This window comes from Phocoena phocoena, chromosome 1, assembly GCF_963924675.1.
Source record: "Phocoena phocoena chromosome 1, mPhoPho1.1, whole genome shotgun sequence".
In the NCBI taxonomy this organism is placed as follows: domain Eukaryota; kingdom Metazoa; phylum Chordata; class Mammalia; order Artiodactyla; family Phocoenidae; genus Phocoena; species Phocoena phocoena.
The window spans coordinates 41,866,335-41,885,310 of record NC_089219.1 but is presented as its reverse complement, the minus strand read 5'-3'; the positions used below and the strand labels follow the sequence as shown (position 1 = coordinate 41,885,310).

General features: G+C 36.3%; 1 protein-coding gene across 1 annotated transcript in view; it reads left to right on the top strand.

Annotated features, from left to right (window-relative positions):
• The window catches only part of FAF1 (Fas associated factor 1), a 499,684-nt gene that overhangs the window by 381,441 nt on the left and 99,267 nt on the right, over positions 1–18,976 (top strand). The window contains exon 13 of the mRNA XM_065875930.1: positions 7,020–7,174. Within this exon, the coding sequence (XP_065732002.1) occupies positions 7,020–7,174 (155 nt within the window). The remainder of the gene's footprint in view (positions 1–7,019; positions 7,175–18,976) is intronic.

The window sequence follows — 18,976 nt, the reverse complement described above, 5'->3', positions numbered from 1 at the left end:
GATGAGTGGGCCTGCATAATTGGTACATGTAAAGGAGCAGCAGGAAATAGGGCTAAAATAGAGAAATAGATTGGGATTTCATCATGGAAATCCCTGAATGCCAGCTAAAGACTTTTGTTATTGTTAGGTAGTGATTAGCTTTTGAAAGTTCTGAAGAAGAGGGTGACACTGTCAGAGGAATAAGTAATGTGGGGGCTTCCCTGGTGGCACAGTGGTTGAGAGTCCACTTGCCGATGCAGAGGACACGGGTTCGTGCCCCGGTCTGGGAAGATCCCACATGCCGCGGAGCGGCTGGGCCTGTGAGCCATGGCCGCTGAGCCTGCGCGTCCAGAGCCTGTGCTCCGCAACGGGAGAGTCCACAACAGTGAGAGGCCCGCGTAAAGCAAAAAAAAAAAGTAATGTGGTGGCAGTTTGTAGGATGGTTGGGAGGGGAGAAATTGGTGGCAGAGACTGAGCAACTGTGTGCGTTTGTATATGTGTAATTGTGAAGTGTCAGGCGATGATTAGAAAATCATAGTATGATAATAGCACAGTGTAGTTTACAAACTTTTTGCCTCCTACATTTCACAGCCTGTTAGCTTTTGTATACCTTTTTATACATGTGTATCTTCTAGTATCCTGTTTCTCCCACACCCTTCTTGGAGTACCTAACAAAACAGAGAATAATACTGTTTTTGTCATAGACCTACAGAAATGTGTTCTGACCTTTCTTTCCTCTGTGAAGCATTTCAGTAGAATCTGTTGGTTTTATATTTGCTTTGTCATTTACAATCATTTATAAATAACTGTATTAAGAAAATCAAAGTATTTCTGATGTTAAGTAGTGCCTAGTATCTTTATTGAGATATTGGAAACTTAATTTCTCTAGTATATACATTTATGAAGAACTCTAAAAATCAATAAAAAGAAGACAACAACCCAATACGGGCAAGCAATATAAGTAAATATTTCACAGAAAAGGAAAGTAAAAACAGTTTGCTATAACAGCCAATCACTTGAGCTTCCAATTTCCTTATTCATAGAAACTTTAGACGTGTTTATCTTCCTCAAAGGTATTTTATAACCTGAGTATTACCATTTGAACAATGAAAACTGATAAAGCTCTGTACCCAATGAACATTTGTCAGCTTATTTTATGAAGAGAGTTTGATTTTGCTTTAGGCTTTTCAGTTTGTTTGCTTGTTTAACCTGTGACTTTCATATGAGAGTTCTCCCTTTGTGAGACTCAAGTACATCTGTGTCCTCAAGAGTGCCATTCCAACATCTGCTTCAGGAAGTGAGAGGAAGAAGATACCATCCTGGCATCTCCTCATCTTCAGTAGCTGGCTGTTTCCTTTTGGAACCTCTCAAGGAACCTCTCTAGTTGGTTGCTACCTGTTGGTCCCTAAACTCAGCTTTGGGAGACAAAAAAGGCAAAGTGTCACAATTCTTTCCAAAATCCGTCTGCACTCTGGTTCTTCACTCTTCAAAAATTACTAGCTTGGAGTTCTTTGAACACATCAGGCCATTGACAGCACAGGGCTTTTCCCAACCTTTTCTCTTTGCTTTTCCTCTTTTTCACTCTTCTTTTCCTCGCTATCACCTAAATTTAGAATTCAGCTCAAGTATCACCTTCATAAAGAAGCAGCCAATCTGTTGTTCATGCCTAGACCCTAGGACCACCTCTATTATAGCAGTCATGTCATCACTCCCATCTAGACAGAGTGTTGGACTTCCAGAACTGTGTCACCCAAGGCACAGAAAAGAGAAGTAGCTTTCCCAAGGTTGCACAGCTGAGTGGTGGCAAAGCAGGAATTTGAATCCAGACAATGTAGCTTCATGCTGCCCTGCCTCTATTCTTACAGTGTGCTTATCTTGAGTCATGGTTGGGTGCTGGGCTGGACCTATGAATATCCATATACAGGAACAGGATTGTGGAAATGGTCAGTGTACTAGGATGATCCTATTTAGAGCCTGGATTTAAAACAATAAATAAGACAGCTACAAAGGACATTTTGAGGTACTGGGGAAATTTGAATATGGACTCTGTATTAGATGATTGTAGCAATATTAAATTGTAAATATTGTAAACAATATTAAATGTCTTAGGTGTGATTAAAGAAATTATGGTTATGTAAGGGAATGTCCTTATTTCTTAGGAGACAGACACTAAAGTAGGGTGGAGGTGTCATGATATGTGCAACTTTAAATGTTTCAGGGAAAGAAGCATAAAAAGAATGATAGAGCAAATATGGCAAAACGTTAATAATTGATAAATCTAGGTAAAATATAAAAGAGTGTTTATTGTTGTATCAGTGTATCAGTTGGTTGTGTCAGTAAACCACCCCCAAACTTAAAAGAAAAGAACAGCGATAATTCTGATTATTATGGTGATGATAATGATGATAGAAAAGGAGAAGGGAAACTGAAAGAGGAGAAATAAAATCAGCTCCCAATTTATACGAAGGAAATTATTTTTAATTTATTTTAATTCTTATACTGAAAAAACTATGAAATACCATTTCTAGAAATCGTTTGTCATATCAACTTCAAAATCATTGAACACACAGATTATGGATGTTCTCGTACTTAAAATGAAACTAGACAACTTCCTTTTCAGTCCATCAGCAAATATTTTCTAAGTGTCTGCTCTGTGCCTGGCTTATTTTGAGACATAGCCAGCTCATTTCTTCCAGCTCTAATGTTCTGTGGTTCTGTGATGCTAAGTGTCTAAATACAATAGCTACTGTAGCTCAAGGCCAGGTCACACTGGTTGCTGTCAGCGTGGCACTTCCTAAGCATCAACTTAGTACCTTAGCTCCTGGGTTTGAATGTGAAGATTAGTGAGGCCCTGAAGGCACAGACACAATGAAGAATCCCAAACACTATGGCCAGTAGGAGAAATGAAGGAGCTGTATAATCTTTCATACATTTTCATGGCTATCATTTCTCTTGAAATGGCTTTCAAATCCTTTATTTTGCATGGATAGTTCTGGAATCTTGATCCTAACAGCTGCATTTTACTTGGCACCTACTATGGGCCAGGCATTGTAAATAGGCACTTTACCTACTTTATCCACAATTGTTACAACACCCATCTAACCCCCACAGTCACACAGCTGGTGAGTGGCAAAACTGGGTTTAGCACAGAGCTTTCTGTTACTTTAATGCTTGGAGACTTTCCTTTAACTGTTAACCAAAACCTAGATCACAAAGAGGGAGTCTGAGGAGAGTATAGCTGGGCTGCTTGCGTTTGTCGTCAGCCAGACTTACACCTCTCTGCCAAATTAGGAAGGACAACTAAAATGTAGGGTTTTTTAATGCCCCAATCTTATTGCTTCTCATATGATACTGCAATTAACTCTTTGCTTTCTCCATACGCCACCCCTCCCCACCCCCAACTCTTAGAGAGCAAGGGAACTTTGTTTTATTCATCTTTGTATTCTCAATGCCTAACACATAGGCACTCTGTAAATGTTATTGAACTAAATTATTAATGGGCCAAAGGGGAAAATGGTTATAGTAATGGAAAACAAAACATTTTCCTATGCTTTTTCTATGTACTAGATGCTGTTTCTTCACAAAAGCAGTTTTCTGACATGCTGAATGCAGTTCTCACTGTTTTGGACTGTGTTTAGTTGAGCTCAATAAAGTAATCAGAAATCTGAGTCTGGGGTTCATTTAGGTGTGCCTATAGTTTAATCAGAGATTTATGTAGCCCAAATTTAGTAGCATTTACATATTATTGAGCCTTTATATTTTGCTTATTTTTACTGTCATAATAGCAGAAGAAAATTTTTTGTTGAAAGCTTACTGTGTTTGAGAGAAAAGATTATTTTAAGATTATTCAGTTTCTCTTTTGAAAGCTACTGTGGGAGTACCCCCAACCTGAAGATCCTTTTCTGATATCTTTGTATCATCTCCTTTCTCACAGTTTAGAGCTTAAAGTGAGAATTTTTTTTTAAGTGTGTTTTCCTGGCATCTCATGTTTAACAGTGTCAGGGGTTTGTGTCCCTAGAACGAAAACTGTTTCTCCAGAGCCTTTTTTCTCTCAGCTTCTAGTGAAAAGAGGGGTGAGGCAAGCCAGTCGCTTACCACAAAGCAATGCCACCACAAAGGAAAGATTAAGGGTTTAGAGAGAGGTCAATGTGGGTTTTTCTCTAACTAAACACTTTCCTAAAGTTTCCTTGTGGAAAAATAATGAAGTCATCTCAGAGTTTTTAAAGAATTTTTATTTCTTTTTCACCGTCTGCATTCGCTTGTCTTCTCAGCATGGATGTTTAATCTTCCTAGGCTTTGTGAATTGGCCCAAATGAATAAGTGGTGAGCTGTCTCTCTAGGAGCTAGAGGCTTATTCTAAGGGCCTAATCACTGAGTAAACACATCTTTGCCCTCCCTCTCACAACTGCGATATAATAGTGGAGATTCTAGCACAGTAACCTGGATATTGCAGGGACCAATGCTTTGAAATGCAGAATGGTTGATCCTCCAAAACAGTGCCTGATCTTCGCCTACCTCTTTCTTCTTTTTTAAATTAAATATCGCCAAAGAGATGCTGTTTTATTGCTTGATATTGTGCATTAGTGCCCTGGATTTCCAAGTTTAGTTTCAGTCAACACTGTCAGCTGCACGTATAGGGAACTCTCCATGTTGGGTTTCCTAGTAGCCTCTTCAGCACATGTGTGTTTGGTTTGGAAGAGCATTTAAATTAAATCAGTAAGATAGCAATGTAAATCGCTAATCTCTTTCCCAAAGTCTAAATATTCCATTGCAGTGTTCTTGAGAGAAATAGGCATTTTAAAGATTTAGCCATTGCTATTGTTTGGTTAGAAATATGCTGATTCAAAAGTGGACAGCTCTCTTGTTCCCAGTGTCTCATTAAAGGTAGTTGCTGAGTTACGATCAAGCAGAATTAGAGGTTGACATTCCCCTGTCTGTTGGGCCAGAGAGCTTCTAAGAAGAGGAGCTCTGAATTTGTTAGTGCTGCCAGGTTCACGTTCCTTTCCCTAAAGCAGCAGATTTCTAGATTTGTTTACTAAGAGTGATTTGGCATTGCAGCTACCATTTGGTGTCTTTTTTGCCAGAGGGCTATGGTTGATATTAGCATTCATGTTTCTTTCCTCAAACATGCTGAGTCCTGTGCTAACTTAGGGATACAAAGAAGACTGAAAGAGACCTGGTCCTCACCCTTGAGAAACTTTGTCTAGAGGGGAAACTGGTAAACAATTGGAATACTAAAATAGAAGAGATAGAGGCCCAGAAATGGAAGCTCTTAATGCTGCCTGAAGGAATCAGGGAAGGCTTCCCAGAGGCATTTGCTTTGAGCCTTAATGGATGAGTAGGAATTTTCTAGATAAGTATCTCTCCAACAATGTATCTGATTACAAACTTCCTAGATACCAGCTACTGGTATCTGCATATATCAACATAGATGAAAAAACCCTAAATCTTTCTTGTTCAGCATTTAATCACCACTGCTTCCTGCTGGGCCTGACACGAAGAATATTTTAACCAATACTTCTTGAATGAATGAATGGACACATGGAAGCATTTTGTCCTTATTCCCATTACATGCTATCTCTGAGGCCCCGGAAGCACTGATATATATGAGCATCTGGTGCCTTGATATTCTACCAGCTCTCCAAGTCTTGACTATAGTGCAGTTAGGTTCCCTGCTTCAGTATCCAAATAGAGAACACTAGGCTTGGAGTCAGTCAGTCTGGGTTCCAATCCCAGATGTACCACTTACTTACTAGCTTTAGAATTAGGGTAAGTCAGGTTTCTAAAGCTCAATTTCCGCATAGGCTAATGAAGTTAAGAATACTATTTTACAGGTTTATTCTGGGGATTAAAGTACCTCTGGCTACCCTCATCTAGTACAAAATTTCTCCTTGAAGAAAACATTTTTATTATTAGGATTATTATTTGGATTATTTATCAGGATAATTCCAAGCATCAGACTTTCATCTACATGAGCCCTTTTTCTGTAAATGTCCTTCTTTTGTTTAGAATCCCACACAGCAAATTTCTTCATCATCACATTCTTACAGCTTCCTTGAAATTTTCCTTCACCAGAATTTCACAGATTAAATGTGTATATTGTCCTTACCATAAAATTTTATCTTTCCATGTCCTGGTAACTGACTGTTCTTTAACTCAGCTCTTCTCCAAGGTAGCACCAAAAAGTTAAGGACAATTTAGGTTCTTTAATCATCATTGTTGTGGTTAAAGCTGACATTCGCAAATTATGTTGCTCAATTTCAGTTTTTAGTTTCAGTTATTTTATTGATTATCCAACTATTACAGAGGATACTTTTAAGAGAGCAGATGTCATTTCTTGAAAGTAAGTTTTATCAGGCAAAAGGGAAAGAATAATTTTCCATATGAAAAACTTCACTGGACATTTTCTGAAATATAAACTAGAAAGAATTCATGTGGAGTGAACATTTTTCTATCATCCTTTCAAATGGCAATTAGATGTCACATGCTCTTAAGTAAGGACTTTGACATGGGAACACATTAAGGGCTTTGAAATTACCTGTGGAACTAAAACAAGTTTATTTCAGACCTTTTTCTTTCAAGTGGAAGAGACTATTTAGTGCTCAGATTAAAAACAAAAAATATGTAAGAGAGATTTTGGCATCCAATCTTCATCAGTATTTTTTTTCTCTGTATAGTTTAATAGTTCAGAATTAATTTTCTCTTTACATATAAAGTATGTGTTAAATACAAAGAATGGTAATTCCATTTTATTTAAAGAAAATGCCATTCTGTTGCAATTTGTGCTTGAGATAGGCTTGCACATGTTAACAGGAATCTGCGACAGCAGTCTGTAAAACAATACAATCATCCTAGCCTTTTTAGAGTATAAGGAAGCAAAATATATTCACATTAGTAGATGTCCAGGTGTCAGTTACTCTTTTAGGGAATAGCATTTAATTTTTACTGTTGTTTATATTGACTGACTGTGCCTTTCCAGAATTCAAGAAATCTTACATTAGTGCATATTTTAATTCATCAGTCTTTTCCCCTCTTTTCAGAGAAAGCTTCTTGCTGTCTACCTCCACCACGATGAAAGTGTATTAACCAACGTGTTCTGCTCACAAATGCTTTGTGCTGAATCTATCGTCTCTTATCTGAGTCAAAATTTTATAACCTGGGCTTGGGACCTGACAAAGGACGCCAACAGAGCAAGGTAACACTGTTGTTCACAAGTTATAAGTTGGGCTTTTTTATTGTTAAAAGTCATCATTGTATTTGGTTTCTTATCATCATAAACATTTTCATCCTCAGCATTGAATTTTCTATTATTACATTTAATTAGATAAAAGCTATATGTTGTAGTTAACATGCAGTTTTTTTCAATTGTGAAAAAATACCTTAACTAATAAAAGATTTCTTAAATTCAAGAATAACCTGAAAACCAAAACCAAAATACATTGTTCTTGTCTTTTTGCAATAATAATAATATAGTACCTTCCTATGTGCTGTATGTTCTTATGTTCTAATATGTTGTTGAATATTAAAATCTGTTTCTAATAATATTCAGAAAAGACAAGGAAAATCTAATATATAATCCTACTAGTAAGTTTAGTTTTTAATAATTCCAGTGATGAAGGCAGGACATTCTGGACCAGTCCATTGGCGTTGGTAACAGCTTAACTCTAGCATATGCTAATTGATGTAATCGCTTTATTGCACACATTCTTTTGCACACAGCCAGCATTACATCCATATTCTCAATGGGAAAAAAAAAAAAAATTCCCTTCCTAGCTGTCAGGATAAATTTACTTAGTTTGTTAATCATAATATCTGTAAGTGATGAATAATTATTCATATTTTGCCTATTTGAGTTTGCCATCTGAAATCTATTTCATCGTGTTTAATTACACATGTGGCCGTAACATCCTGTGATGCTACTTTGGGTGTGTTAACACAATCATCATCACAGACTGCTGGTTTATGAACAGGGAGATTAAATTCATTCATTTCAAGGCAATCCTATTGTAGTTACCTAATTTAAATGACTGTAGAACAATTAGAAATCATCTGATTTGTCTTTTTATTATTTTATGGCTCACTGAATTTTTGCTCATCATTCAGACTTTGTTTTATGTAATCTGAATCTGAAAAGAAAGATGATTCTTCTCTTAAATGTGAAGCAAAAGAATGTTGAAGCAATTTCTTCATCTAATACTTCATTTCTTTAAGTAAATGGTTAGGAAATTTCATAGGATGACTTCATTCTGCCTTGGAAATGTTCCCTGTTATACATAAATAAAGAACCTTTAGCACCTGTATTTGTTTAAATTAAATCAGGTTATTATTCACACTCAGTTAAAGGTGATGAAAAGCAGTGCCAAAAACAGATAAAAATGCAGCATCGAAGGGCTTTCATGAGTCAAAATACATAGACTGGAGACTTGGCTAAATCTTTTGCCATTCACTGGCAGTAAGGAATCTCCTCCTTTCCTTTTATCCACAACTTGATGGAGAAGGAAACACTATTTCTAAACCATCTGTAGTGGCTAAGTTCAGCGGGCTACCTGCTGTTATTTTGTTCTATCCTCCATTTAATTCCTTAGTTCCTTTTATTTTACAATGACAAAAAATTGCAGTGTAGTTTCTTTTGAAAAGTAGTGTTTGAGGGTTTTTTTTTTATAACTGGCAATCAACAGCCATGTAATTGCTTTGTTATGTTTTACTAAAGAAGTCTGTTAAGTAGCACAACTTTGATACACTAGTAATAAGAGTTTGCAGGTTACAGAGACACCTGTGGTGACCAAAGCGACAGAAGCTTCGTATTAGAAAGAACCAGTACAGCTGTGTCCTATTAACTCCTTATGACACTTTTTTAAAACACAAAATAAAGGCCTTGTTTAAGGCTTTAGAGCTATTTCCCAGTGAATTGCAAGACCAACTGTGAAGTATGATAGGATATTTTAATCTACATTTTTAAAAATGTGGCATCCCATTATTAGGTTACTGTTATGAAAACAAAAAGAAATGATATTGAAAACTAAATAGAAACATCTAGGAATTTAATAAACATAGCAACAAGAAACAGGGCAGTGGGGAGAAAGAGAACATAATTTCTGGGATTTAAGATACTTGACGTCCTTATTCAAAGTCAAGTTCTATTCATATTAGAAATTAAAAACTATTGATATTTAAAGTTAAGGTATTACATTTCTTTCTATAAAGTAATAAATAAAATTATGTAGCTACTGTTCATGTACACCTCCTCATTATTACAGTTAAGGCCTATGGTAAAATTCACATTTTACAAACACAAGATGAAAATTCACTGGAATGGCATATTCCTAAGAAAGAGTAAAAGTCGATTACCTTTTGATATACAAAATTGTAAGTTAGGCTGATTTCTTGCCCCCCAAAAAGAGTTTAGCTTTAGCCACGATTTTCTTACCATCTACCATAGATTAATCTAAATACAATTATTTGAGTTTCCATCTCTGTGATGTTTCTTGGGTCTTTATCACATTTATTCAAAAGTGTTTGTCATGAAAATTGATTGCATCATCCATTTGATGCGATTAACAGTAACAAAACCTAAAACTTTCCCTCTCAATTCAATAGAAGTCTGCTGTACTAATGTTTATTGGTCACTGGTCTATATAACAAAAGTTTTTGTGCCATCATTTGCTATTACCAGGTAGTTAAAATGGGACAAATTAATATGTGGAAATACAGAAGAGATGTCTAGACATCACAAATAAGATTGTTGCTGTGGGTTTCCTTTCAACTGTGATTTCTTTATGACAAATGTTAAAGTTTAGAAATAAATTCCTGGTGTATTTCTTGTCTGGGCCCATATCTAGCTATCCTAGTTCAGGCTAATCATATAAGTTTCAAGAGTCCTAAGCCTATAAGCTATTTAGCCTGGATGCTTCCTTAGTGGTTTTCTGAGACTATCCTCTGGTATGATAGCTGGAGACATTGTTGCCCAAGACAGGAAGGGACTTGCCAAGCAAATTTATTTTTGCTTAAGAAATACTTGTATTAAGCCTCCAGAAACATTAGTCCTCCATAATCTACTGTGAATCTCTCCTGTTTCTAGAAACAAGTGAAGGATATTGAACTAAGTGAATGCTTTGGTAAAGTTACCAGAATATGAATGTGAATTGCTGTTATAAGTCAAATTTCCTGATTTTGCTAACAAACCAGAATACCTGATTTCGCTAACAAACTAGAATAAAAAAGAACTATAGAATGTCACTGGTATACACCCCTGTAGTGTTGATGATTTGGATTTCCCACTTTCAAAATGATTCTAGTAACTTTCTAAGTTGAATACTTAAGTTAACCAACCTATAGCTGTATAATGGATTAGAATAACTTCTAGATTGATCTTGGAACATTCCAAATGTGAACTGAGACATCAGACTTTAGCAGTAGTGATTACTTGCCTGTTTTCTCCCTCACTAAATCGTGATCTTCTGGAAGGACTTATTTTATTTGTCTCATTAAACAAGGAACTTTACAAAATTCTGGGAGAAAGAAACAATAAAAATTTGGCAAATGAATGTATTCTTCTAATTCCACTTAAGAATGTTGCTTATAATTTCAGTATTGTATAGCTAAATAAGATTTCTTCCTTGGAAAACTCTCTATAGTCTTACTGGCTGCCATGTGTAGTTGCATTTCAGAGCCGTTCTTTCTTAAAGCAGTAGGCAGAAAGCCCTTGTTAGTCTTGAGAGGTGCTAGAGGGTATAATTTCCCAAATATCCAGTTGAACAACGATCCTGATAGAAACAGTAGGATATGCCGGTAAAGAAAAAGCTAAAAACAGATAGATAATGGTAAACAAAGAGATCTTGCATATCACTTCTGGAAGTGGCTAAAATATCTTAAGAAAGGTATATATTCCTCCATGTTTATTCACTGAATAAACATTTACTGATGTTTAATATGAACCAGGATTGGTGCTATGCACTGAGGATGAAAAGTTGCAAAAGACACAGTGCTAATGCGTAAAACACTCATGGTCTAGTAAGCAAGACAGACATAAGAGCTAATATGTAACATGAAATATGTACAAGGTGCTTTGGGAGTATAGATGAACTTCATACTGAGTGACTCTACCTGAGTGAGCCAGGGAAGGACTTGAAAGAGATGACACAAGAAGGTGATAATAGAATTTCACTCTTTCTATTCAGAGATTTTTAATATTAGCAGCATTCCTTGTTCGTTGGGTTGCAGGTATTTGCTATTCTTATAAAAGGATATTGGTATTTTAAACCTCATAATTAGCTATCTGAATTGTGGAAGAGAGAAAAAAATAGAGAAAAAATGTAATCCTGTGTGGTCTGAACCAAACTGAGGATTAAGGCCAACCAACCGGGATGGACAGATTCCAAAAAGTTGTTTTATTAATGATTCATCCTGGTACTGGCATATGCTTATAGGCAGACAGTGGAGCAGAAAAGTATTTTTAGCACAATGTAGTGAATGAATGCTTGGTCTATGAAAGAATAATTTCTTAAAATTCAGAACACATATCATTTCTAGGAAGCCTTGCATCTTCCCATTCTTCCCTTGCCTCAGTCTGGGTAAAAATGCACATTCTGTATGCTCCCATGATATCACTGTACTAACTTGTATTGATGGCACTCATCATACTGAATGTTTATTGTCTATCTCCCTGCTAGGTTGTCAGCTCCCCAAGGGAGCTATGTCTATAATCTCAATGCATTAAAGTGCCTTTTAAAAAATAAGTGTTATATTGGTAAATAAACCAATAATCTCTCATAGGCTTATTGAAACATAATGGATAAGAGAGACCAGTTTGGGTAGTAGAAAGAGCATTGGAAATGCTACCATATCCCTCTAATTGTGCGATTTTCCCCCCACAGCCATTAATAGGAATAATAAAGCAAAAGCCTTCAAAAGCCTTCTCCTTGCAGAACTAAAAATGTCCAGACTGGGTACCTCGTCTTCTGCTGGCACTATAGCACCCCAGCCTATCGTGGCCTATGCTCATGTGCCCCAGGCACCCACCATCTGGAAAGAGGATTGAATTCCAACCAAGACAAGTTTATCCATTGGTTCCAAAGTTTCTTCCCCAGACTCACCAAGTCTCTATGATATCTCTAAAGTAACTGGCCTCTCAAATGGGGCCATTTGAGATGGTACTCTGAGCCTTCTGCACTGGTGGTGACATTGATTAAAGTAAATATGCCCATAGGATATATAGGAGTACTGGACTGACTTCATGATGAGCTGTGCCAAGAAGGTAGGCAAAGGTCCATTTGGGCACCTTCAGAATTAAATATAGAGAGAACTATATAAAACACTAGCACAATAAGTATTGATTTGCTTACCTCTATTAGAGCTGTTTGGGACTGGGTAATGAGAACATTGGCACATGAGTGCCCTTGGTGCTGAACTGCAGGTTCTTGACTGAAGTTGCTTCACGAAGGAAAGCCATATAACATCTGTGGCACAATAAACCACCAATATTAACCAGTAATAAGTGGGTTAATGGGTATCACTTGTTCTGAACAGGCCCACATGGCAAATGTCTTACTTAGTACATCCAATATAGGTATTGTTTTAGATTATCTAATTCTAGAAAACTTAAACATTGAATTTGACTAGGATAGTGCCAACTGGGTAATTAGCCGGCTATGAGTGCTGAAAAATAAGTTGCTTATATGTAAGTTCCTGAGTTGAAAGTGTGTGGCACATCAGTGTACATGCTACACAGTGTTAAATCAGGCATTGCACACTATTTCTAAGCAGTGTTCCCTAGGAATTGCTGACAGTGCCTGAGTTACACAGGTTGCATGTAACATACATAGCTTTGTATTAAATTTTGCATACACAGTTAGTACCAATGTTCAAAGACAGAATTCTGTTGCCTATCAATATTAGCTTTTGAATTTAATGCACTTGGGTGCAGTATATCAGGTCACTGTAGACTTCTGCTGCTATGCTGACAGGTACTTGTTAGCCTTAATATTCAAGTGATAGTTTTCCACATTACTTAATCTTTGGCAAGAGTTAATTGGCTTAAATCTCTTATCAGTAGGTTGTCTTTGCCTGCACTTGCCATCACAGTGGCTTACCCTTAATTCCAAAGTACTCACTGGTTCATGCCTGGCTGAAGCTAGCTGACCATGTTACTCTAGCCCTACACTTCCATTTGATACAGCAAATATAGCCCAGGTGTGGGGTCTGCATGGGAGACACAAGGAGTGTTAATATCCAGCTGCTACCCTAGGAGAGATATGGATTCTGCAAAAGTAGCTGATAAAACAGATGGACATGTTGTGGTCAGAGTACTACAGAGAGCCTTCATGCCAGGTTTCCATATAATTTTGCCCAAACTTCTTTATTTCCTTTGTGACACGTTTTCCTTCCCATACTTGTAAAGGAAATGTATTGCCATCCTAAACATCCCAGGTCAAGGCTTAATTAATGCTTTAAAATAAAGGTTCTAAAACACTAGGAGAGTTTGTCATTTTCTCCCTGGTTTGTTTTGTGAAGAGGGAGGAGAGAAGGTGAGGAGGAACCCCTCCTGTTCCATGATTACATCCTACCCACTCATTTTCTCCTTTTCTCCTCTGCTTTTGATTTTTAGTGGCGGTCTTAACAGAATGTCAAGATCAATTTGCAGCATGGTTTAACTCAAGGTTTGCGTTCTGCCAGCAGCAATTGTCCCTGCAAACAATGCCGTGTGTTCTTGTAACTTCAGAAGCTTTTAGAAGGATCATGGCAAGGGCAGCATCTAATGACTTTATTAGTGTAGGGTTTCAAAATGGGCTCAGTAATTGTTCATATCTCTTTGTCAGCAAGTCATAATTACTGCTCAGCATTGTCCAAGGGTGCACTTGTGAATAGTTTCCTAATAGTACTGAAAGGAAGGAAAAGAGGGAAAGGATAAAAGGTGATGGCCTCTTACAATTGAGAAGAAGCCAGTCTGTATATAGATGATGGCTAAACTGTTTATAATACATTCTTTACTCTTTTTAAAATAGACAATTATCCTTTTAAAAGTGTTCTCTGAGATAACTTTAAATTACCAGTTTACAAGCTTTTTAAACTCTGATTTGGATACTTCCCACACTATTACCTAATACTACAATCATAACTGCCTGGTGGTGCATGCATTGTATCTGAATCAAGCACTTGTGTAAAAAAAATTTATTTCCTTGACATTAATCGAATTAATGCTATTCGGGAAATATATATTTAACTCAGATAGAGTTGTCTGTTTTCACAGTCTACATGAAAACTGTTGTTAGTAAAGAACAATACAAGGTGATACTGTTGACAAGATAGTCCAAAAGAACATTTAAATTTTTATCAAATCCAATTTTCCTCATGCACTAGACTTTTCTTGTTACTCTCTTGGCGTTCTTCTTGGTCTTTCTCCTAAACACTCTGTGCTTTGAGTATTCTAGGGACCTTGATTTTGAGAGTGATAGAATTGAAAGAATCGTTGCCTTTTCAAGATATATAAAGTTTGAGCTTCACACCAAGACTTCTCCCCTTTGTGCTGTGTTGCCAAACCCTTACCTGTTCTGTGACTCCCTGCAGTGTACTCATGTATAGTTATGTGCAAATATTCACTTCCAGTAGCTAGTTATTCTCGTATTTTAGGGTATACAGATTCAAATGAATATGACTGCCAGAGATACTCGATCCAGTTTATATATATAGATTACAAAACATGAGTTATCTAATGAAACAAATTCTAAAAATAAGACATTTCCAAAATAAAATATTTTTTAAAGTAATATACCCCATCATGTCTTTTGCTTTTCTTCTTATCTGAAATTGATAAGATCTAAAGAGATTTATTTGTTTTCTTAATTGCTTTGTCAATGTTGATAATTTTTATATTCATGATTGTTTCTGAAGAATTTTTACTCATCATGTCACCTATGCCATTTAAACTGGTAGCACATTTCTCTCTTTCATAAATACAGGTAGTAAAACTGAGAAAGCTGTAAAAGAAACATGTTAGTTCAGTCATGTAAAACCACCTATGGAAACTGGTTCCTCTGACATTTTTCCAGTATTTGCCTGTCAGTCTACATAGATGCGCAAAAAGGTTTTAGTGCCCAATAATCTTAATGATCAAATCTGCCAAATATACCACCAAAAATTGAAAGAGGAAATAACTGTTAGTCTGGAATTGGAGAGTGAGGTGAAATCCTATTTCTTACATGTTTGGGTAATTTGTTAGGGAATAGGTTTGGTATCCTTTCCTTCAGCATATGTTTGTATCTTTGTATTTGATTGCATTCTAGTAATAAAGTGACAGTTTTATATTATTTACAAATAAAGAGTTAACTGTAGGGATTTTTAAACAGCCATCCGTTAATTTATCTGCTGTTGGCTGACTCAGTCTGTAGCCACAGCAACAATTTTTTAAATCCTCCTAAATTGTTGCCTTCTGCATATCTTTCCTTTCCTCAATATGTGATCAGCACCAAGAAGGTCCTCTTTAACATACTTCTCTACAGATCTCAACTAAGGAAGTGATGAGGCAAGTTTATATGAACAATAAAGATGCTATGACTATTATATCTCAATATGAGAAATTATATTTCCCAGTCCCACTTTCAAATAAGGTATTGGAGGTTCTGAGCTGCTCCCAAATAAGTTACTTAATTAACAGCAACAAAAATTTATTATTTGGACATTACAAAAGCTATGTAAGTATTATTTATTAGTTCCTAAAGCAAAACCTATTCACATTTAAACATGTCAGTTGCTGTTCTTAAAAGACTGATTTTCAATACAACCGTTTCTTCACTGTTTATATGTGGACAGTCATATGTCAGTCATAAAATGTAGGGCAGTTAAGAGGTAAGAGTCAGTCCAGGATTATGAAAAACAAGGGGTTATTAGGCAAGTGGTATAACATATCTAGATTTTTTTTCTTCTATGAAAATGGGGGAGGGGTGACCCTATTTGAACTTTTTATCTCTAAAATTCTGTGACTTTCTGATGACTTGGACATATAGTTTTCAATATAAGCAAGATTAAAAATGAATGTTAGTAAAGTTTGTAAGTAGATTGTAGCATACTGCCCTTACCAGCTTGTGATCTAGTCAGAGTGACCTTAGTGGGCTATAGCTAAGGAAGCCACAGTCATTTTCCACCTCTTTCACCAATAAAGGCATCTTCCTTACCCTTAGAATTGTCCTTCAAGCTCTTGCTATTTGTGATGGGAGCTTCTAGAGTGTCAATAGCTAAGATCAAGATTAACACCACTGCTTTAAAAAAACACACACATAACTGCAATCATTAAGCCCCAGCTATGTGTCAGACACTATATATATATGAGCTCATTTAATCCTCACTCTATATACATTACCCCATTTAACCACAATTCTGCAAGGTAAATGACAAAGTCCAATTTCACATGTGAGGAAACTATTTTTGGCTCAGAGAAATTCTGTAACTTACCCAAGGTCATGCAAGTGATTGTACCAGATATAAATCCCAGATCTACCTGTGCTTTTCTGCTACATAATGCTTCTTGTCCCATGACCTTGTCAAGCTGGATTATTACCAGCAAAGTTGTACTAAATAACTGTGCGTAGCCCTGTGGGAGATATAAGAGAAGTATAAGACATGGATCTTTTGCTCAGGTAACAAATAAACATGGAATTCACCATATCTTAGAGTTGTGGGCTAGAAGCATTCTTAGTTAACATCCAGTTTGCAACTGTGCAGGCATTTTCCCCTGTATTATGTCTAACTGATATTACTACAGTCTCTACCTGAATACTGCTAGGGACAGAGAAATGAAAGCTTCAAAAGATAGTGTATTTTTGAGCTGCTCTAAAAGCCGGGAAAGGTTGTTGCTATAGTGCTTCTTCCCATAGAGAGTTTCTGCAACTTTCTCCCTTTTGGTTCTAGTTTTGGCCTTGGAATTACCTGGAATAAGCCTAACTTCTCTTCTTCATTATAGTCCTTTATCAGTTTAACCACAGCTATCTTGTCTGTCTTAATTTTCTTACCTTTCCAACCAAGATATATTTATTTCTTCCATTGTTCCTTGTATGGTAGGGTGTCTAGACCTAGTCCATTCTAAAGGGGCCCAGAATCGAGCATAATGCTTCAGAGGAAATTTGTCTGATGCTATGCTCAATTCTAGTCTGTAATTTTATTGAACTGAAGGAGTCAACTAAAATCCCCTAGCAGTATTTCAGGTATGGGGTGGTCCAGAATGGGCTGGGTCTGAGTTGTTATTAAACCAGATCTCTGCCATTCTCTACTAATGCAGTTGATTGACAAGATTTTTTGAAGTTTGGATCCTATTAACTCTCCCAAATTTTATCACTTATAAACAATAACTGAACTTCTTATCATCTCTACTCCTGTTGTCATTCTTGATACTTCTCTCAGTTCCCAGACCTGTCCAACTCCAGAGAAACTTTTTTCTTCTCTTTATTCACCACACTTAGATGTGGTCATAAATAGAAACTGTATCACCTTATATATTTGGATTTCAAACATCTGGCTCTGACCAGCGCTTCCTTTTCTACTCACTTGCTCAGTGTCACCAGTGCTAAAACTTTTTTTGTCTTATCATGCCCTTCAATCTATTGGCCCATACCACTTCACTCCATCCACCCTTTCCTGTGTCCAATCTTCATTTCCTTCCTTGTCCTAATTAAATTTTAAGGTCCATCATGATCACTTCCTTGTAATACTTTAAACTCCCTCATCTCTGTCTTCCTCCATTGCATTCAATTTGTTAAACCCAACTATCCACCTTCCTTTTGCCTGTGCCTGGCAGTTGAACATTGCTGGAGATGATCACTCCACCTGATTTTTAAAAAAAATAAACACAAGCTAAGTTTTATATATAAACAGTGAATTCAACTCTGTAATTCTGGCAGCTAAAGGAGAAAAAGGAAATGTGATAGGCATCTCCTCATTCATTCATCTATCCATACAATGTACATTTATTGAGTTTCTATTATGCACCAGGTACTATGCCTTAGAGTTTACAGATTACCATTTAAAATTCTCATTGTCTGATAAAAGGAAGCCTAATAGTTCATCTCAAAATTTCCTGGCACTGAATTCAAGGAAGAATTTTATTGCATGATTTTTTATTTGACAAGCATTAGGAAATATAATAAACAGTTATTTTTCTACTGTTGTTTTGTGTAAAATAGATCACTTTAACTAGATGTTTCTTATATCACTCCCCTGTAAAAACAGAGAGCTCCATGTTAAATCATTTTTCAGTAAAGGTAGTTCTTTAGGTGATATGGCCCTTAGATATTCCTTTTTTTCGTGATCTAACTCATAACAGGTATAGAGCTTAGAGAAAAAGCCTACCTAGTAAACTTGTTCATTCAGCTCTTTCTGTCAGACATCAGCTGTCTCAAATGAGCCTTTGTCAAGAGCTGGGTTGTAATCGATTCTTTCTTGAAAGCTTTGATAAGTGACTGAAGTGCTAATACTCTGTGCTGTTGGTCATTTATGTTTTAAAGACTTTTCTCCTATGTATAAGATTTCTACTAATGCTCTCCCACATTTCTTTTATCCATTAGAATAATAGTTCTTTTCAAATACATAAGGAAATTGTGTATAAATGTCAGGGTTTCAAGAGAAGCCAACCAACTCTGAAAAATTTTTATATAATAATGCTGAACAATTTGTATATAATAATAAAATCACAGTCTCCAAATTTTTCAGGAGGAAAACAATCAGAGAACATAGCATGAAAATATATGTATATATCTTCAGTCTCTACCTTAGAGTAGGGAATAATCTTATGATGATTCTGTAGAAGTTATACAGCAATATAATACATTTGTTCAGTGATAAGAGTCTGAGATTTGCTGTTAAAACTTATTTTAGGAAACATTTTGCCATATCCATAATTTGGGGGGAAGGGGAGAGAAAGGAAAAGCCAATTTTGACTCTGAAGCATATAAAAGGAAGGAAGAAGAGGTATTGATTAATCCACAGACCAATTCCAAAAGTAGGTATCATTTAC